General features: G+C 42.1%; 1 protein-coding gene across 1 annotated transcript in view; it reads left to right on the forward strand.

Moving 5' to 3' along the window:
* Positions 1-16017, forward strand: part of LOC136881951 (kinesin-like protein KIF12) — a 385645-nt gene that overhangs the window by 297364 nt on the left and 72264 nt on the right. The window contains exons 8-9 of the mRNA XM_067154417.2: positions 1311-1405; positions 8502-8646. Coding sequence (XP_067010518.2) covers positions 1311-1405; positions 8502-8646 — 240 coding nt within the window. The remainder of the gene's footprint in view (positions 1-1310; positions 1406-8501; positions 8647-16017) is intronic.

Here is a 16017-nt window from a genome sequence, read left to right on the forward strand (position 1 = left end):
CACATCAGATCCAGGATGGTTGCTGCGATCAGAGCAATGAACGACATAGGGAATATTACCCTTATTGCAGTTGAGACAGCTATGCAGCTTTTTAGGGCAAAGGTAATACCGGTGCTGACATACGGTCTTGAACTCATAGGAGAGTAACTTACTTATAGACAAATGGAGGAACTGGAGTAAAATCAAGGCTCGCTACCTCAAAAGGGTCCTGGGAGTATCAAAGACAACCCGATCGCGTTTGGTATATGAGCGAACGAGGGAACGTACCTGATAGAGGACCTTCGGAATGAGCTGATACTGTCAGTTAATGTGGTATACGAGAAGCTTCTACAAGATCTGAAAGCCAAGAAAATGGAAATTTGGGATTCCTTCTACACTACCGAGGCTATGATGGACAGAAGGTGAATGAGTACAAATTACCCGCTGCACCACATCGCTACAAGAATGACGGTCCATGGTTTCCAGTTTAAGTTGTGCTCAGAGAAGAAATTCCATGACCCACGTGATCAGTGTGTGCAAGCTTTGTGGTCAAATCTGCGGGCGATATCATATACAGGAATGCTCCGAGAGAAAGTGTTCAATTAGTGAATTTGTGAAACTCTGATATTGATCTCCGCCTGAACTAAGCAGGTGTCAATGTATATATGTCAAATTATTCTTGTTTTATGGCCATTGGCTGCATTAAAATATTATTATTATTATTATTATTATTATTATTATTATTATTATTATTATTATTATTATTATTATTATTGGACCACTTCAGTCAATAATTTTCTGGTCATCTTCGATAAATTTTCTTTGCGAATTGCCCAAACATTTGCTGTAAACTTCTCTGTCGTTCCTCGTCTGTAAATACCTTTTTCATTGAATTTCGTTTGTCTATTTTTGGTTTAAATCTTATTTTTATGTTTTTTATCTTCTTTAAATTGTCTGTTTTATTTTGCAAATCGTCCATAGTTATTTCTACCTCTTCCACATCCTCACTAATTTCCTTAATCCATCCTACTTGTTGCTTCACATTCCAGAGTTTATCTATAATTTTTCCTGCTAATCTGGTTTCTGGTGTCCTCATAATGTGACCAAAAAAAGATAACCTCTTCTTCCGTATGGTACTGCATCTGTGATCAGCTCCAGTTCTTTTTACACCACATCATTTGGCACTATCAACCACTGTCTATCTTTTTGATAACTTTTATTCATGCATGGTCTAGCTATTATTCTCTCTACTTTTAGAATTTTACCGATTCTGTTTTTCTGAGTGCCTTTATTATTATCATTTTTTCTCACCCTATATGTTTGTTCAACAGGAATGCGAAATCGCTCCGTGGGTCGCCACAACATGAACGAATATTCTAGTCGAAGTCACACCATCCTCACAGTTCACATTACTTCTGAGCAGCAGGTGAGTTCCTCTCCTACTTGTGAATTGAACAGAATTTTATCACCATTACGACCAACTTGGTGTTATTCTAAACATTAATTTGCTTATTTCTTATTCCTGCTTCAGAGAAAAATATAAACAAACTGAATGTTGATCAAATTTGAACTGGAAATAAGTAAATATCAAAAAAAAGAAACTACTTTTCCCTTTGTGAAAGTCGGGTGATCATAAATTTGTCTCCCAGTCTTGGCCATCCATCAACGGCTGCATGCACGGTTGTTATGGTTGCAATTCCGTCACACATTTTGGCGCAACAAGTTGCAGAAATTCTCGGATGTCCCCCAGCTATAAGTAGTTGCCAATAGTGAGAAGGTTAAAGTAGAACAGAGCAGTGCCCTCCTGCTGCATGGACATAGTCCTCTCAACAACGGCTGAGATCCCGGAAGAGCTTCCTGAGGACATCTGGGGTGCTAATGTCTCAATAGAGAAGGGGAGGCTGGAGTTGTGGAAGAAGAGGTTCCCTCACATCCACGGAAGGATGCCAACAGCTGAGCAGTTTTCACCTGGACAAAATGAGAGCTGGCTGGTGAAGAAGTCCCTGAACAGGCTACGATCAGGAGTGGGAAGATCCAGGGATAAGTTGAAGAAGTGGGGTTTCACCACTGGTGATACAAGGTGTGAATGTGGACAAGAACAAACCACGAGCCACTTGCTTCAGTGCCCTCTGTTCCGAACATCTTACACAGAAGATGATCTCCTTCATGCCACTCAAGAGTGCATTGGACTTCGCAAAATACTGGGCATGTCCAATTCGATTTCTCACGTTATATTTTGTGTACTTCAAACTGACTTGTACAATAACTGTAAATGTGTATGTTTTCGACTAGAGTATAATAGTGTATAATAATAATAATATAAGACATATTTATGTCAAGAAGGAAATTTGGTCACGTTCTTAGATGTTCCTAGCTACATTGCAAAAATGCATAGTGGGATGGTGATTAAACAAATTACAGCAACAGCATCTCTTGTTTACGTGGGCAAGTCAGTAAATATCTGCAATTTTGCTCTAATTGTCTTTAGGTTGGCTTTATGGCGTTGTGTACTCACCAGCCGCTAGATGGCACCGTTGTCTACATCTTTGCTAGGTTTCAGCGTTATCAAATCAGTACAGCTTGCTCTGTAGTGACGTAAAGATTGCACCAAGGAGGAACAGCGTTCCGTAATCCGTCTTTTGTTGTCTGAGGGTGTACCAAGAGTGGAAATTCATAGAAGACTTTCAGCACAATACGGGGACAATGTTTTGCCACGGCGAAGTGTTTACCAGTTGATTGAACAGTTCAAAATGGGTCGCACGAGCGTGAAGTATGAGGAAAGATCCGGGTGTCCAACTGCAGTCGTTACTGATGCCAATATTGAACAAGTGCGTGATATGATCCTGAATAACAAACGAGTGACTGTTGATGACGTGGCAAACCATTTGCACATCAGCCATGGTTCTGCATATGAAATCATGTATAACAGGCTTAACTTTCACAAAGTCTGTTCGAGATGGGTTCCAAAAGAACTCGATGAAGAGCAGAAGCGCAATCGTGTGAGAATCTGTCAGCACCTACTGGACCGTCATGCTAACGAAGGCGAAACGTTTCTGAAACGGATCATCACTGGAGATGAAACACGGGTTCACCACTTCGAACGAGAGAGAAAACGTCAGTGCATGGAATGGAAGCATCCCGGATTCCCAGTCAAAAAGAAATTCAAGAGTCAACCTCACAGTGTTTTGGGACTCTCAAGGGCCAATCCTGGAACATTACCAGGAAAAGGGGGAAACAGTAAATAGTGAACTTTAGAGTGATACGCTGATAAACAAGCTGAAACCTGAAATTCGCAACAAACGCAGAGGTCGATTGTCGGAAGGAGTTCTTTTGTTACAGTACAATGCGCGTCCACATACCGCCGCCTACACCGCTCCAACTCTTCAAATGCTGGTGTTGGAGCATCCTGCGTACAGTCCCGATCTCGCCGCGTCGGATTACCATCTGTTTGGTCCACTTAAAATGCTCTAAGAGGGCGTTGATTCAGCTCTGATCATCAGGTGAAGGAAGCGGTGCATACGTGGCCTGCTGTGCAGCCAAAAACCTTTTCTGCGGGGGTAGCAGAAAGCTTGCGAAACGGTGGACCATATGCATTGAAAAGCAGGGTGACTATGTTAAAAAAGATCAATGAAAAGTGTGTACTCTTCTTGTAAAAAATTATAAAAATTGTTTGCTAATACTTATTGACTTGCACTCGTACATAAGAGACGGCTCCAATGTCATCCGCATGTTTGTGAGGTGTCAGTTTCGGTTGAAATGTACAAGTGCATCAGTTCAAACTGTGTACGAAGTTCTGTGCGGAGTGTTTACAAGTCATAACTGATCTTGGCAACGGGAGAAGCAGTTGTCGTCGAATGAAGTCATTCGGAAAACCATTCTCAGAACAATCGACGATGGGGACCAGCCCTCTCCGTGTCCCGAATACAGACACTTACACCACTTCAAGAAGGCTACTCGCAGAGATACATTGCCAGAATGCTGGCCAATTGTGATCCGAGACCCACTCTGCACCCACCAACGCTGGTTTTCCATTCTCTTGCTCTAAGGCGAATGCCAGGACAGTTTCATGCAGAACCACAATCCATCAAATCCATCTTATAATACGGCAAAGAAACGTGAATTTCATTACAAATTCTTTTAATCCCGCCATTGCTGACGACATTCCTTACTAAACTAAGGGCGGGTTTCCATTTGAGATTAACTGGGAGAGTAACTTTCGATATCCGCTCTCAGGTTTTGTCCATTTGAGAGTTAATTTCGGCCCGAATAACTATCGAGAGTACCCGGCGAGTCACTCGCCAAGATAGCTTTCGCAAGTTCTCGTCACACCTTGTCCACTTGTGCACCTGTTGAGAGTGGAGAGTAGTCGAAATGTCAGCACACTACTACTGACAAGTCGCAGCACTGTGATTATTTTCTGTATAAAAAGAAAAATCTACGTTGGTAATTGTCATCTGTCCCGCTACCGCTTTTCCAGTTTTTCAATTTTTGAGATACTTTAAACAATAGAGCATCGCATTATTGTCATGGTAATCGGTACATTTCACATTCCACAAAATGTCTCGACTTTCATACATTTCAGTTTACAGTTTTGTTTCCTCCGGTAACCGATTTTTAGTCATCTTGAAATTGAAAATAGAACCAAGCTCTCGAAACCTTCGCCACAATTCGAAGACAGTTCGTATCTAGAAAACTAATTTCCGAGAGGGCCGGGGTGCATGTGTCGACCAGCGAGCAAGTTGAGGCAAGTTAGCTCTCGGAGAGTTGCGAGCGAATTTCCGTTAGTTGCTCTCCGAGTTGGGAAGTTTTGCATTTCTGTATAACAAACCAGAAATGATTGAAACTCAATTTGTATTACGTATGGGAATATTGAATCAGAATGAACATGTACAAAAGTCGAAAATAAAACAGTGAGTCGTGAACAGTACAGTACGCGAAGTAAAACATAAGACAATACACTGCCTTTTATTCTTTAGTAGGTATTGTGGCTACTCCGACCACTACTCTTATACCTTCATATCTTCCACACAATATAAATAACATTTGTTTGAGCGCCAGTTGCTTTTTTAAGAAAAACAACCAAATTCGGTAGAGCATACCTCTTATATCAATTATCTCAAGGCGTGAGGTGATAAACTCACATATCTGGCAATATACAGGGATATGGATCAGGAAAATATTAAATTACTGTTGCATTTCCACAATTGAGGATTGTACATGGAACTGGAATCACTTATTATAATTAAAATAAAACTGAGTTTATGACTATAATTTACGTCACAATGAACAATCATTGACGTCTTTTAATTTAACAAAAGAAATATATCGTGAGATTTGCGGTACTAAATAAAAGGAAAATTTAATCTAAAAAAAAAGCTATTGGCATGAACTTGAAGTGAGATGTGATATCGCCGCTGATTACATTCTTCTTCATGTTATGAATGCATAACATGTCTGATGATTTAATTACTTGATATCGGCATACACCGCTGTTGAACTTGAAATTCTTGGGAAAACCTCTGAGCTGAAGTCGGGAGCCGTCTGCTGTTATCTTCTTATATAACAAGGAGTTGGCCTACATACCATGTACGCGGATAGGGAGCTCCAATGTAATTACGTCCACTCAATATATTATAAATAATTGGAAAATATTATTGAAACATCTTGTGAAGTCCATCCTCACAAGAAGATGATGTTTCTTTATCAGCATAGTACCCGTCTCTGCTCGGATACAACCACCACTTGTAGACCTCCTCGATTATTACCAGACCTCTTGAAAACACAACTCTTAGCTCTGATCATCACACTAAGACCACTTCTTCCATTTGATACATCTGACTGTTACCTATGATCTGCACGATATGATCTGAGCGATATGAACTGAGTAGATATGAACTGTGTACCTCTCCCCACCATAGCATCAACTTATATATAATTTCTCGATGACGACTCATCTCCCTACTCACTCTTCATCCCTTCCACTTCAACATACAGTAGCTGGCGAATACTGACACTTGGTCGCAATCACGTGCCCACGCACTGATGTCATGAGTCAAGTGTTGTCTAAGCGTACCCAAGCGGCTTGAGAATGACTAAGCTGAATGCGTCACCGGAAAATTTACTTGCACAGTTAAACATAGCCTCGATTGCAAAATACTATGCCAGCTCATCCAGCCAGAGTTACAAGCCACAGCATGACAATATGAAACCAACAAATCTCACTTACTACAATACAGAATAATTACAAATACATTTCACTTAACCTATGATTAAATACAATAATATACGTGATACCTAATTATTACAGTCTAAATGATGAGAAACAGAATATATAAAATCTAATGAATCGGGTTAATAATAATAATAATAATAATAATAATAATAATAATAATAATAATAAATACTGAATGGAATCTGTAACCCTGTTGTACGGTTACAGTATTAAATTTATTTTACTACAGTACACTGTATAAATTCAAAGAACCACGATTTTTATGATGTACACTAGTGTCCAAAAGTTAAGCATAAGTTACGAGTAAGCAGGGCAACAGGAAATACACCGCAAATCGCACGACATATGCACCTACCAACCATACGTGTTCACTCTGTATAGGAAAGGAGTGTTCCCTGCTTTGACTAGCGGCGTAACCGCAAGGTAAACACAGCCAGTGCCTGCGCCCCATATTCCCTCAGTCGTGTTTGCCCTGTTACAGTGTGCGAAGTTTAGCCTCGTGGTGAACCTGACAACATAATGCCACAACGATGCCATTTGCACCCCGTTTTGCAGGGTAGAATGCTCGACCGCCTGGAAGCAGGCCAGACACAGACCGAAGTCGCCGTATCCTTGAATGTGCCACAAAGTGTCATTTCCAGGCTTTAGAGACGATTTCAAGACACAGGAGATGTTAGTCGTAGGCCAATAACAAGCTGACCAAGGGTAACCATCCCACAGCAGGACCGATATCTGGCCTTAACCGCCCGATGAAATCGGAGTGCATCTGCAAAACAATTGTCGGCGGAGCTTGCAGCCTTCTCAGGAGTTGCCGTTTCCCGGCAAACTGTATACCGGAGGCTCAGAAGAGCAGGACTGTTCGCCCGACGTCCAGCGGTGTGCGTCCCGCTCAATCCAGCACAGAGACTGACCCGTTTACTATGGAGCCGTCAACATCGAAACTGGACCATGAATGAATGGAGGCATGTGCTCTTCACAGATGAATCCCGCTTCAGTTTCAGAACTATTCCCGTCGCACATTAATCTGGAGAGAACCGGGTAGCCGATACAACTACAGGAACATCGTGGAACGGGACCAGTATGGTGCTGATGGCGTCATGTGTGGGGCGGAATCAAGTTGAATGGCCGTACGGACCTGCACATCTTCATGGGTGGTCCGAGGAACACTGTTAACGCTCGGAGATCCAGGGATGAGGTACTGACACCACATGTTCGACTCTTCAGAGGTACCGGTACGGTTGGTCCAGACTTCCTCTTAATGGTCGATAATGCCCGACCGCACCGCGGTGCTCTGGTGGATGAATTTCTGGCTGGGGAAGACATTCATCCAATGGACTAGCCAGCGAGGTCTGCGGTTCTGAGTTCTATAGAAAATGCATGGGATGCATTGGGGAGGCGAATTGCATCCCGTCAGCCTCCACCAAGGATCCTCCAAGGCCTTCGCATTGCCCTTTCGGAGGAATGGGATCGACTGCCACAAGAGCTCTTGGACCATCTGATAGATAGCATGCCACGTCGCTGCGAAGCATGTGTGGCTGTTAGGGGTAATCATACACCCTATTAACAGCATATTTTGTTGTGGAAGACATTGTCAATTTCTGTTAGTTGTTGTCAAAGGTGTACCTTAGCTATCAGAACCTTTCTGATACTGTTTTTTGGACAAGTTGTGTGACATATGGTGTGTGATTCAGCTTCCGTTTGTTCAGCAATCCATCTGACATTCCTGTCAGGCGGTATGGCCTCGTTTAGTGATTATGCTTAACTTTTGGACACTAGTGAATATGCAGTACACACTAGCTCAGAGTTTTTCCTTTCCTGCACTGTCAGTGTACTTGTGAAATAATGTACACTCAGTCTGTGGATTGGATATCCCACTATATTGGACACATTTTTAAGGAACCGTAGGTATCCAACTTAGAGGGGTTTCACTGTACCAGTGCTTCCCTCCGAGAAGCCCGAAGGGAAGTCTTCCATACCTTCGTAGTTCTTTTTATCGCTCTCAGCTTATTTGGGATAGGATTGACCTGCCACTCCATCTCCCAATGGGACACGTAACCAGATGTCTCAGCTGAGAACGAATATCACCAACTGGAACATTGTAAGTCAACGGGGGCAGTGTGCCCGCCCTCCCCCCCTAATTACCCTCATAACCATGTGAAGAGATCTGTAACCTTTCTTAACAACTTCGTTTCCCATTGGAATAGACTTGTCTCTCTCTTTATACAGCACGGAAGGGTGAAAGGATATAAAATGCTGGTCTGTGTCACTGTACATGTTTGTGTGTTTTCAGATGGGAGAGGATGGTGTGTTCATCTCTAAACAAGGGAAGATCAACTTCGTAGATTTAGCTGGCAGTGAGATGACGAAGAAAACTCATAGTGAAGGAAAGACTCTGGAAGAGGCGAACAACATTAATAAAAGTCTCATGGTCTTAGGTGAGTGAAAACGTATATTATATATTTTATTCGCATGTACCCGTGGCTTCACCCGCCTTTATTAATTCAACCGTTAGTTGTTATTTAACCATTTATTTCAACCAAAATAAAAACATGTTTATTAATTCACATCATTAGACTATTTTGTTTACATACATTGCATGATATACGTTATTTTATTTGTAATTTTCCAATGCTTGAGATACTGGCTTGATTGATGGTACAAGTATAAAGGACCATATTATATTTTTAAAAGCTAAATATTTCCTTCAGGATAAAATATATTAAGTGCACTTTCATTTGGAGTTGAGATGCACGGCGTGTTTGCTTTTAACTCTTGAACAACCCACGTACAGTTGACCATGGGAGAGGAATCGTTTCTGAAGATCGCGTCCTACAGCTATAAACGATCATCCTTGTGCCTTGTTGATGAACATACGTAAACTGAAACAAACGGGGAACTGTAGACGTCTAAATTGAAACGGTATATCCGAAGGGATGATTTGAATCTGAGGAATGAATACTACTTCGCCGCGGCATGTCCAGTCATGTTGGTGGCTTCAATAATAATCAGCATCAGTTTCTTGACTGAGAGTAGGGTGATCAGATGTACTGAAAATAGATTTTTTTAAATAGGACACAAGAAACCTCCACTGAGAATCCGAATTTAGACTTATATATTCTAATTTTCACATACATGTATGTAATGTATGTATGTATGTATGTATGTATGTATGTATGTATGTATGTATGTATGTTGGGTATTCAGCCCGAAGGCTGGTTTGATCCTCTACAGCTCCACCAACAGCTGTCATAGATAGCCTATGTGTCGCCGAAGAGGCATACTAGGGAAGTGAGGAGTGAGGTAGTTTCCCCTTTGCTTTCCTCACTGAGCCAGAAGTTGCTATTGCATATCATTCTGCCAAGCCTACTGAAATGCATGCACCAACCGACCCTATGAGCGATATTTTTCACACCATTCATAACAGGGACTGGCTGCATAAGGAATGGCGTTTCTGGCTTCGCTCATACCTCGGTCACTTTCATATTGTCAAAGCCAAGGATGAGACTGAGAGAGGTCAATGAAAGTAACAAATTTATTCTAGGCCGTACCAGAAGACATAGTGCACTGTAAACACTACATCCTGCCAGCAAAGGCATTTCACACACATAGAGAAAATTTATCCATTTCAATATTATACAGTAAATTCTTGCAAAATTTAAACAGTGAGACTAATTTACACGCCTTACTGGTACTTTTTTGAAAATTCAGTTGCCTTCAGGAGTTTCGGCGTGTTTAAAAATTCCTAAAAAATACGTATGAATATAGATTATATTGAACTATTAAAAGTTTTTTCAGATTATACTTGGAAACGATGCCTATATAATTAGTTCATTGTGCTGAGATTAAAGAAAAAAAATTCCTAAAAAATACGTATGAATATAGATTATATTGAACTATTAAAAGTTTTTTCAGATTATACTTGGAAACGATGCCTATATAATTAGTTCATTGTGCTGAGATTAAAGAAAATAGCCGGGCTGAATGACTCAGACGGGTAAGGCGCTGGCCTTCTGAGCCCAACTTGGCAGGTTCCATCCTGGCTCAGTCCAGCGGTATTTGAAGGGCTCAAATACGTCAGCCTCGTGTCGGTAGATTTACTGACACGGGAAAGAATTCTTGCGGGACCAAATTCCGGCACTTCGGCGTTTCCAAAAACCGTAAAATAGTAGTTTGTGGGTCGTAAAATATTATTATTATTATTATTATTATTATTATTATTATTATTATTATTATTATTATTATTATTATTATTATTATTATTATTATTATTATTATTATTATTATTATTATTATTTACCGATTGTTTACCAATACTTCCATTCTTTTAAGTGTCGGACCTCTTCTCCATTTTTCTGCTAAATAGTGTTAGTAGAGAATGGTTGCCCAGTTATATTTTCTCTTAAAATAATAATCACCACCATGTTCCATTGACCTCATTGTTAACACAGTCGAAACCGTTTGTACCGACATCGCTTTTAACGACGTATTGGACATAACGGTGAAATCTAACGGTCCCATCTAAATCCTATATGAACACTATATTTAAAATGTCGCTTATTACGGCACACCGTACAAAACAATATATTATCGGCACACTTTTTCTGGATAGATTTACACCCTAGGGCTGAATCGGTCGACCTCGGCGATCTTCGAGATTCGTACCAGCAACCTTTGAAACACAAACTATGAATCGCTTATACATCGCTGTGCGACATCTGGCGTACACATTACATACTAGTACTGGTGTTGTTTACGCAGTAAAGCCAAACTATAGAATTCATGCTAGGAACAGGATCCGCATCGAGAAATGTTATATAATGTTAGATAATGTGTGTGTGTCACAGTTATTGGCTTAAGATAATAACGGTTTAGAAACTTCATTCGATCGATCATATTCTCGATTCAATTCAGATTTCATTTTCATTCAGTTGGCAGCACTACCGGAGCCGGGAGAGCTCCCTCCTTACTCGTCAATCCCGTACACAAATCCATCCAGAAAAAGTGTGCCGATAATAGTTTTATAGCTCATTTTTGGATGAATGTATCTTACTATAACGTCCAACGTTGAGTTTTGTTTGTTGCGAGTTTGGGGCAGTGGCGGCTCGTGACCAAATTTTCAGGGGTTCACAACTAAAAATTTGTGTTCACGTCTCAAATATACCAAAGTAGAATGCAAATAAGTACAAAATCACTTACTTAAATCATTTCGCTAAAAGTTCCTTGTACGATTGCTTCTCGACTCATAATATGGTGGAACCGTTATAACCGAGGATGCATTTTTCCGAGAATAATCTCTGAGTGTATAAGAAAACTAAAATTACGACCGCCGGGCTGAGTCGCTCAGGTTTTGGCTGAGGCTCTGGCTTTCTGTTCCCGTGATTACGAACACCTGTTCAGAATTAGCTACTAGCGAAATCTTCCGGCGACGTAATGCAATAGTAACTTCTGCGAGCCGTGGCCAACAGTAACAGGGGAAGTGGCGGGCCCTTGCGGTCAACTGTAATACTATCTCGTGTTTGAGGGCGGAAAGGCACATTCCTTACCGTGCTCCTCGCTTGTGGAGATATCTGTGCATAAACCATGGCGTCATCTCCATGCGCATGCGTATAGTCTAAAGGCTCGTAGCAATATCTCCAGTGTGCTCCCTGGCAAGGTCAGTCGAAACGAACAGCTGTCAGTGTAACAGAGCTTCGATATAAGTCGAATGCTTTCGATCGATTGACTAAATCAAGTCGAAAAAAAGGAAACAATTTTGAATTGCCGGCATCCATGAATGCGTGAATATGCGTTAGAACTGGGTGTTCACGTGCTCATGTGCTCCTGAGAGCCCACCGCCACTGGTTTGGGAATTGCTGAGAACAAAGTAAATCTTATTTCAAACTCATGTTTTAAGTAGATTTCAAATCAGTCAATCTGCTGAATAGTCAAAGCAAGCAACGCGTCGCAAAAGAAAGGGAAAGTGGTTAATACTGAAGGAAACTCACAAATAGTAAGGCGATTACAAAATGGGGAAACAAACATCAACATCATCAAGGAATTAGGTGTAACACACTCAACTATTTATACAACTTGGAAGGGCAGAGAGAACAACTCATTTATTAGCCAAGACTTTGTGTTTCTACGTCTTTCCTCACAAAAGTGTATATTTTGCTGACACATGACTGTTATACGTAGGCTACTGTGCAAACATTAGAAGAAAAAAATCCTCTCATCCCCACTCCACAAATACTGTACTTCTTTCAGTTATGTTTTTCGAAGATTTAACTTTATTCTCTTTAATTAACCATGTAAGTGTGCAGCCCAAAAATTACAGATATGACAACAACAACAACAACAAAAGAGCTGTTTGTGCGACTATCACCTATAACGATTATTTTCTTAACGGCCATTTAGCCAGCTACAATTTTGTATGTTTCTGATTATTGAAATTAACCAGACGAAGTTAAAATCCCCGTCCCGGTCGGGAATCGACCAAAGGCCAGCACGCTAACCATTCAGCCATGGAACCATGACTGTAACGATCTTCGATTGGCGTTCCTTTCAAAGTCGTTATTACCGGTTACATACAGAAGGCACTTAATACATCTCGAAAATACCATCAGTGCTGAATTAGGAGAATCCTAGGAATAAAATGGCAAGACACACGCACTAATCTAAGTGTTTTGGAGCAAGCTAATACATTCTTGCTAGGGGCTTTGCGTCGCACCGACACAGATAGGTCTTATGGCGACGATGGGATAGGAAAGGCTTAGGAGTTGGAAGGAAGCGGCCGTGGCCTTAATTAAGGTACAGCCCCAGCATTTGCCTGGTGTGAAAATGGGAAACCACGGAAAACCATTTTCAGGGCTGCCGATAGTGGGATTCGAACCTACTATCTCCCGGATGCAAGCTCACAGCCGCGCGCCTCTACGCGCACGGCCAACTCGCCCGGTCAAGCTAATACAAGCAGCGTTGAGGCTCTCATAATAAAACACCAGCTTCGATGGACAGGTCATGTAATTCGCATGCGTGAGTCTCCTCTCCCAAAACAAATCATGTACTACCAGTTGAAGGTCGGACAGAAAAAACAGGGTGGGCAACAAAAGCGCCATAAAAACATTTTGAAGGCGAATCTAAAGAAATGCCAAACTGGTCCTGAAAACTGGGAGCTTGTGGTATCCATTTGTCCACAATGGCGTCGCCTCGTCCACCAAGGGCATCCATCCTTTGAACTCCAGTGGAGGAAAATTCTGGCAGACATGAATAGCAGAAGTATCAACCCTCAAGGACCAGTGGCTACCCAAGACGGCGTGTGCCAACATTGTGGAAGAGTCTGTGATTCCAGAACTGGATTATACAGCCATCAAAGAACTCGTGTGATTCGAACTTTGCTTTTGGAAGACAATCATACTTGTTAAATAGTGATAGACTAATAATAATATAATATAATGGTTTCGCAGCCAAAGTGGGTCTTCAAGTGTCTTTGGAGAAAACAGAGTTCTTTAACAACATCAAAGAAGCTAGCAGAGAGATAATACTGGAACGGGGAAAAAAATCAAGAGGACTGATAGATTTAAGTATTTTGGCGAATGGATTCAACCAAACTTATCAGAAAAAGCATCGTTATCCCTGAGAGTCTACTAGTTGGAACTGACATAACTTATCGACTGACAAAGAACACTTCTAAGAAAAAATGCCCATCACGCAATCTGAAACTGAAGCACTACACGTCTGTCATATGCCCAGAAGCTGTGTATGTCATGGAGTGTGTTTCATTGAACCGAAGAGGTCTGATGGAGAAAATGGAAGTCAGGGAGAGGAGAATTTTCTGAAAGATCTTAGGTCCGGTAAAGGAAGATGAAGAATTCCGTAGATGGCACAATTCCGAGCTCTACGAACATATAATGTGTCTCTCTGATTGTGCTAGGAAAAGGAGAGTAGCTTTTTATGGCCATATAGTAAGACTGCCGTCCAAAAAACTGACTAATCGCCTGTTCATCTACTGGCGGAACAAGAAGATTCGTACCACTTTCCTGACAGAGACTGAGGAGGACGTTAGAGAACTGGGAATATCATATCTTAAAATCACAGGAATAGAACCAGCTTTTGGGTGGTTAGGCCGTGTGCATTATGCAGAGTTTCGTCCAGACGTGCCATTTGGACTCATCAGCTGGAATGGCACGTCTGGACGAAACTCTGCATAATGCACACGGCCTAACCACCCAAAAGCTGGTTCTATTCCTGTGATTTTAAGATCTGCGGCCGTGAAAGCCTTTTTTGATAATATCATATCTGTCTGTACGATATACCCTGAAGGAAGTCGATGGATTAAACAAAAACGGAAGAAAGGTACCCCCTGGACAGATGATGGAAACTAGTACGACCGGCAGAAAATGCGTCAATAATGGGCAAAGATCAAAGTCAAACAGTTGAACAAGCGTGGTCTAAAGTAGGCCCATTCGAACCAAGAAGAAGGAAACGGTTTTGCCTCTGTATGGGAAACAGCAAGTGATCTGTGTGTTTGGAGCGAATTATTGTTTACGACAGTCACGCATGTGATCAGCGCTTGAGTTCTATTTCAGTTCTTCCCTGCGGCGATGCGTGAGGTGTGGCGACAGAAAGACAGGCACGCACCTTCACCATAGTAAGGTCAAAACCAAGTATTAATACAACACGGTTGCTAATTGGTGGGTATTGACTTTATCAGATAATCGACTCTTAATGTGTTGGGAATACGTCTTTTTTTTTGTAAGAGTTTTGGCGCCATATCTTTCTTCGGAATCCACACGCAGTAGCGACTACGTCATATTGAGAGACGAGATTTCAGGGGCGATGCGTGATAGTTGCAGTGTTGCACAACTCCTAATAATTTTACACTTCATTTTTTTTAGTTCGATAAACCTAACATGTACTGTAATTGGCATGCTTTTTTTAAAACTTTCTTCTTCTTCTTCTTCTTCTTCTTCTTCTTCTTCTTCTTGCAAGGGGCTTTACGTCGCACCGACACAGATAGGTCTTATGGCGACGATGGGATAGGAAAGGCCTAGGAGTTGGAAGGAACCGGCCGTGGCCTTAATTAAGGTACAGCCCCAGCATTTGCCTGGTGTGAAAATGGGAAACCACGGAAAACCATCTTCAGGGCTGCCGACGGTGGGATTCGAACCCACTATCTCCCGGATGCAAGCTCACAGCCGCCCGCTCCTGACCGCACGGCCAACTCGGGACGCAACAGTAATCCCATCTATCGGAGATGAATGGGGGCAGAAAAGAAAAATCACATCACAACGATGGCTAATGTAATATTATTCTTGATCAGGTTTATGGTCCGCCTCTGTGCCCCCTGGAGGCCCGGGTTCGATTCCCGGTTCTGCCACGAAATTTTAAAAATGGTACGAGGGTTGGAAGTGGGTCCACTCAGCCTCGGGAGGTCAACTGAGTAGGGATGGGTTCGATTCCCACCTCCGCCATCCTGGAAGTGGTTGTCCGTGGTGTCCCACTTCTCCTCCAGGCAAATGCCGGGATGGTTCCTAACTTAAGGCCACGGCCGCTTCCTTCCCTCTTCCTTGTCTACCCATTCCAATCGTCCCATCCCCCCGCAAGGCCCCTGTTCAGCATAGCAGGTGAGGCCGCCAGGGCAAGGTTCTGGTCATCCTCCCCAGTTGTATCCCCCGACCCAGAGTCTGAAGCTCCAGGACACTGCCCTTGGGGTGGTAGAGGAGGGATCCCTCGCAGAGTCCGAGGGAAAAACCGATCCTGGAGGGTAAGCAGATAAAGAAGAAGAAGATAAGTTTTGTGAGCTTTCGATATTGTAGACCTTCACATTTACT

This window comes from Anabrus simplex, chromosome 10, assembly GCF_040414725.1.
Source record: "Anabrus simplex isolate iqAnaSimp1 chromosome 10, ASM4041472v1, whole genome shotgun sequence".
Taxonomy (NCBI): domain Eukaryota; kingdom Metazoa; phylum Arthropoda; class Insecta; order Orthoptera; family Tettigoniidae; genus Anabrus; species Anabrus simplex.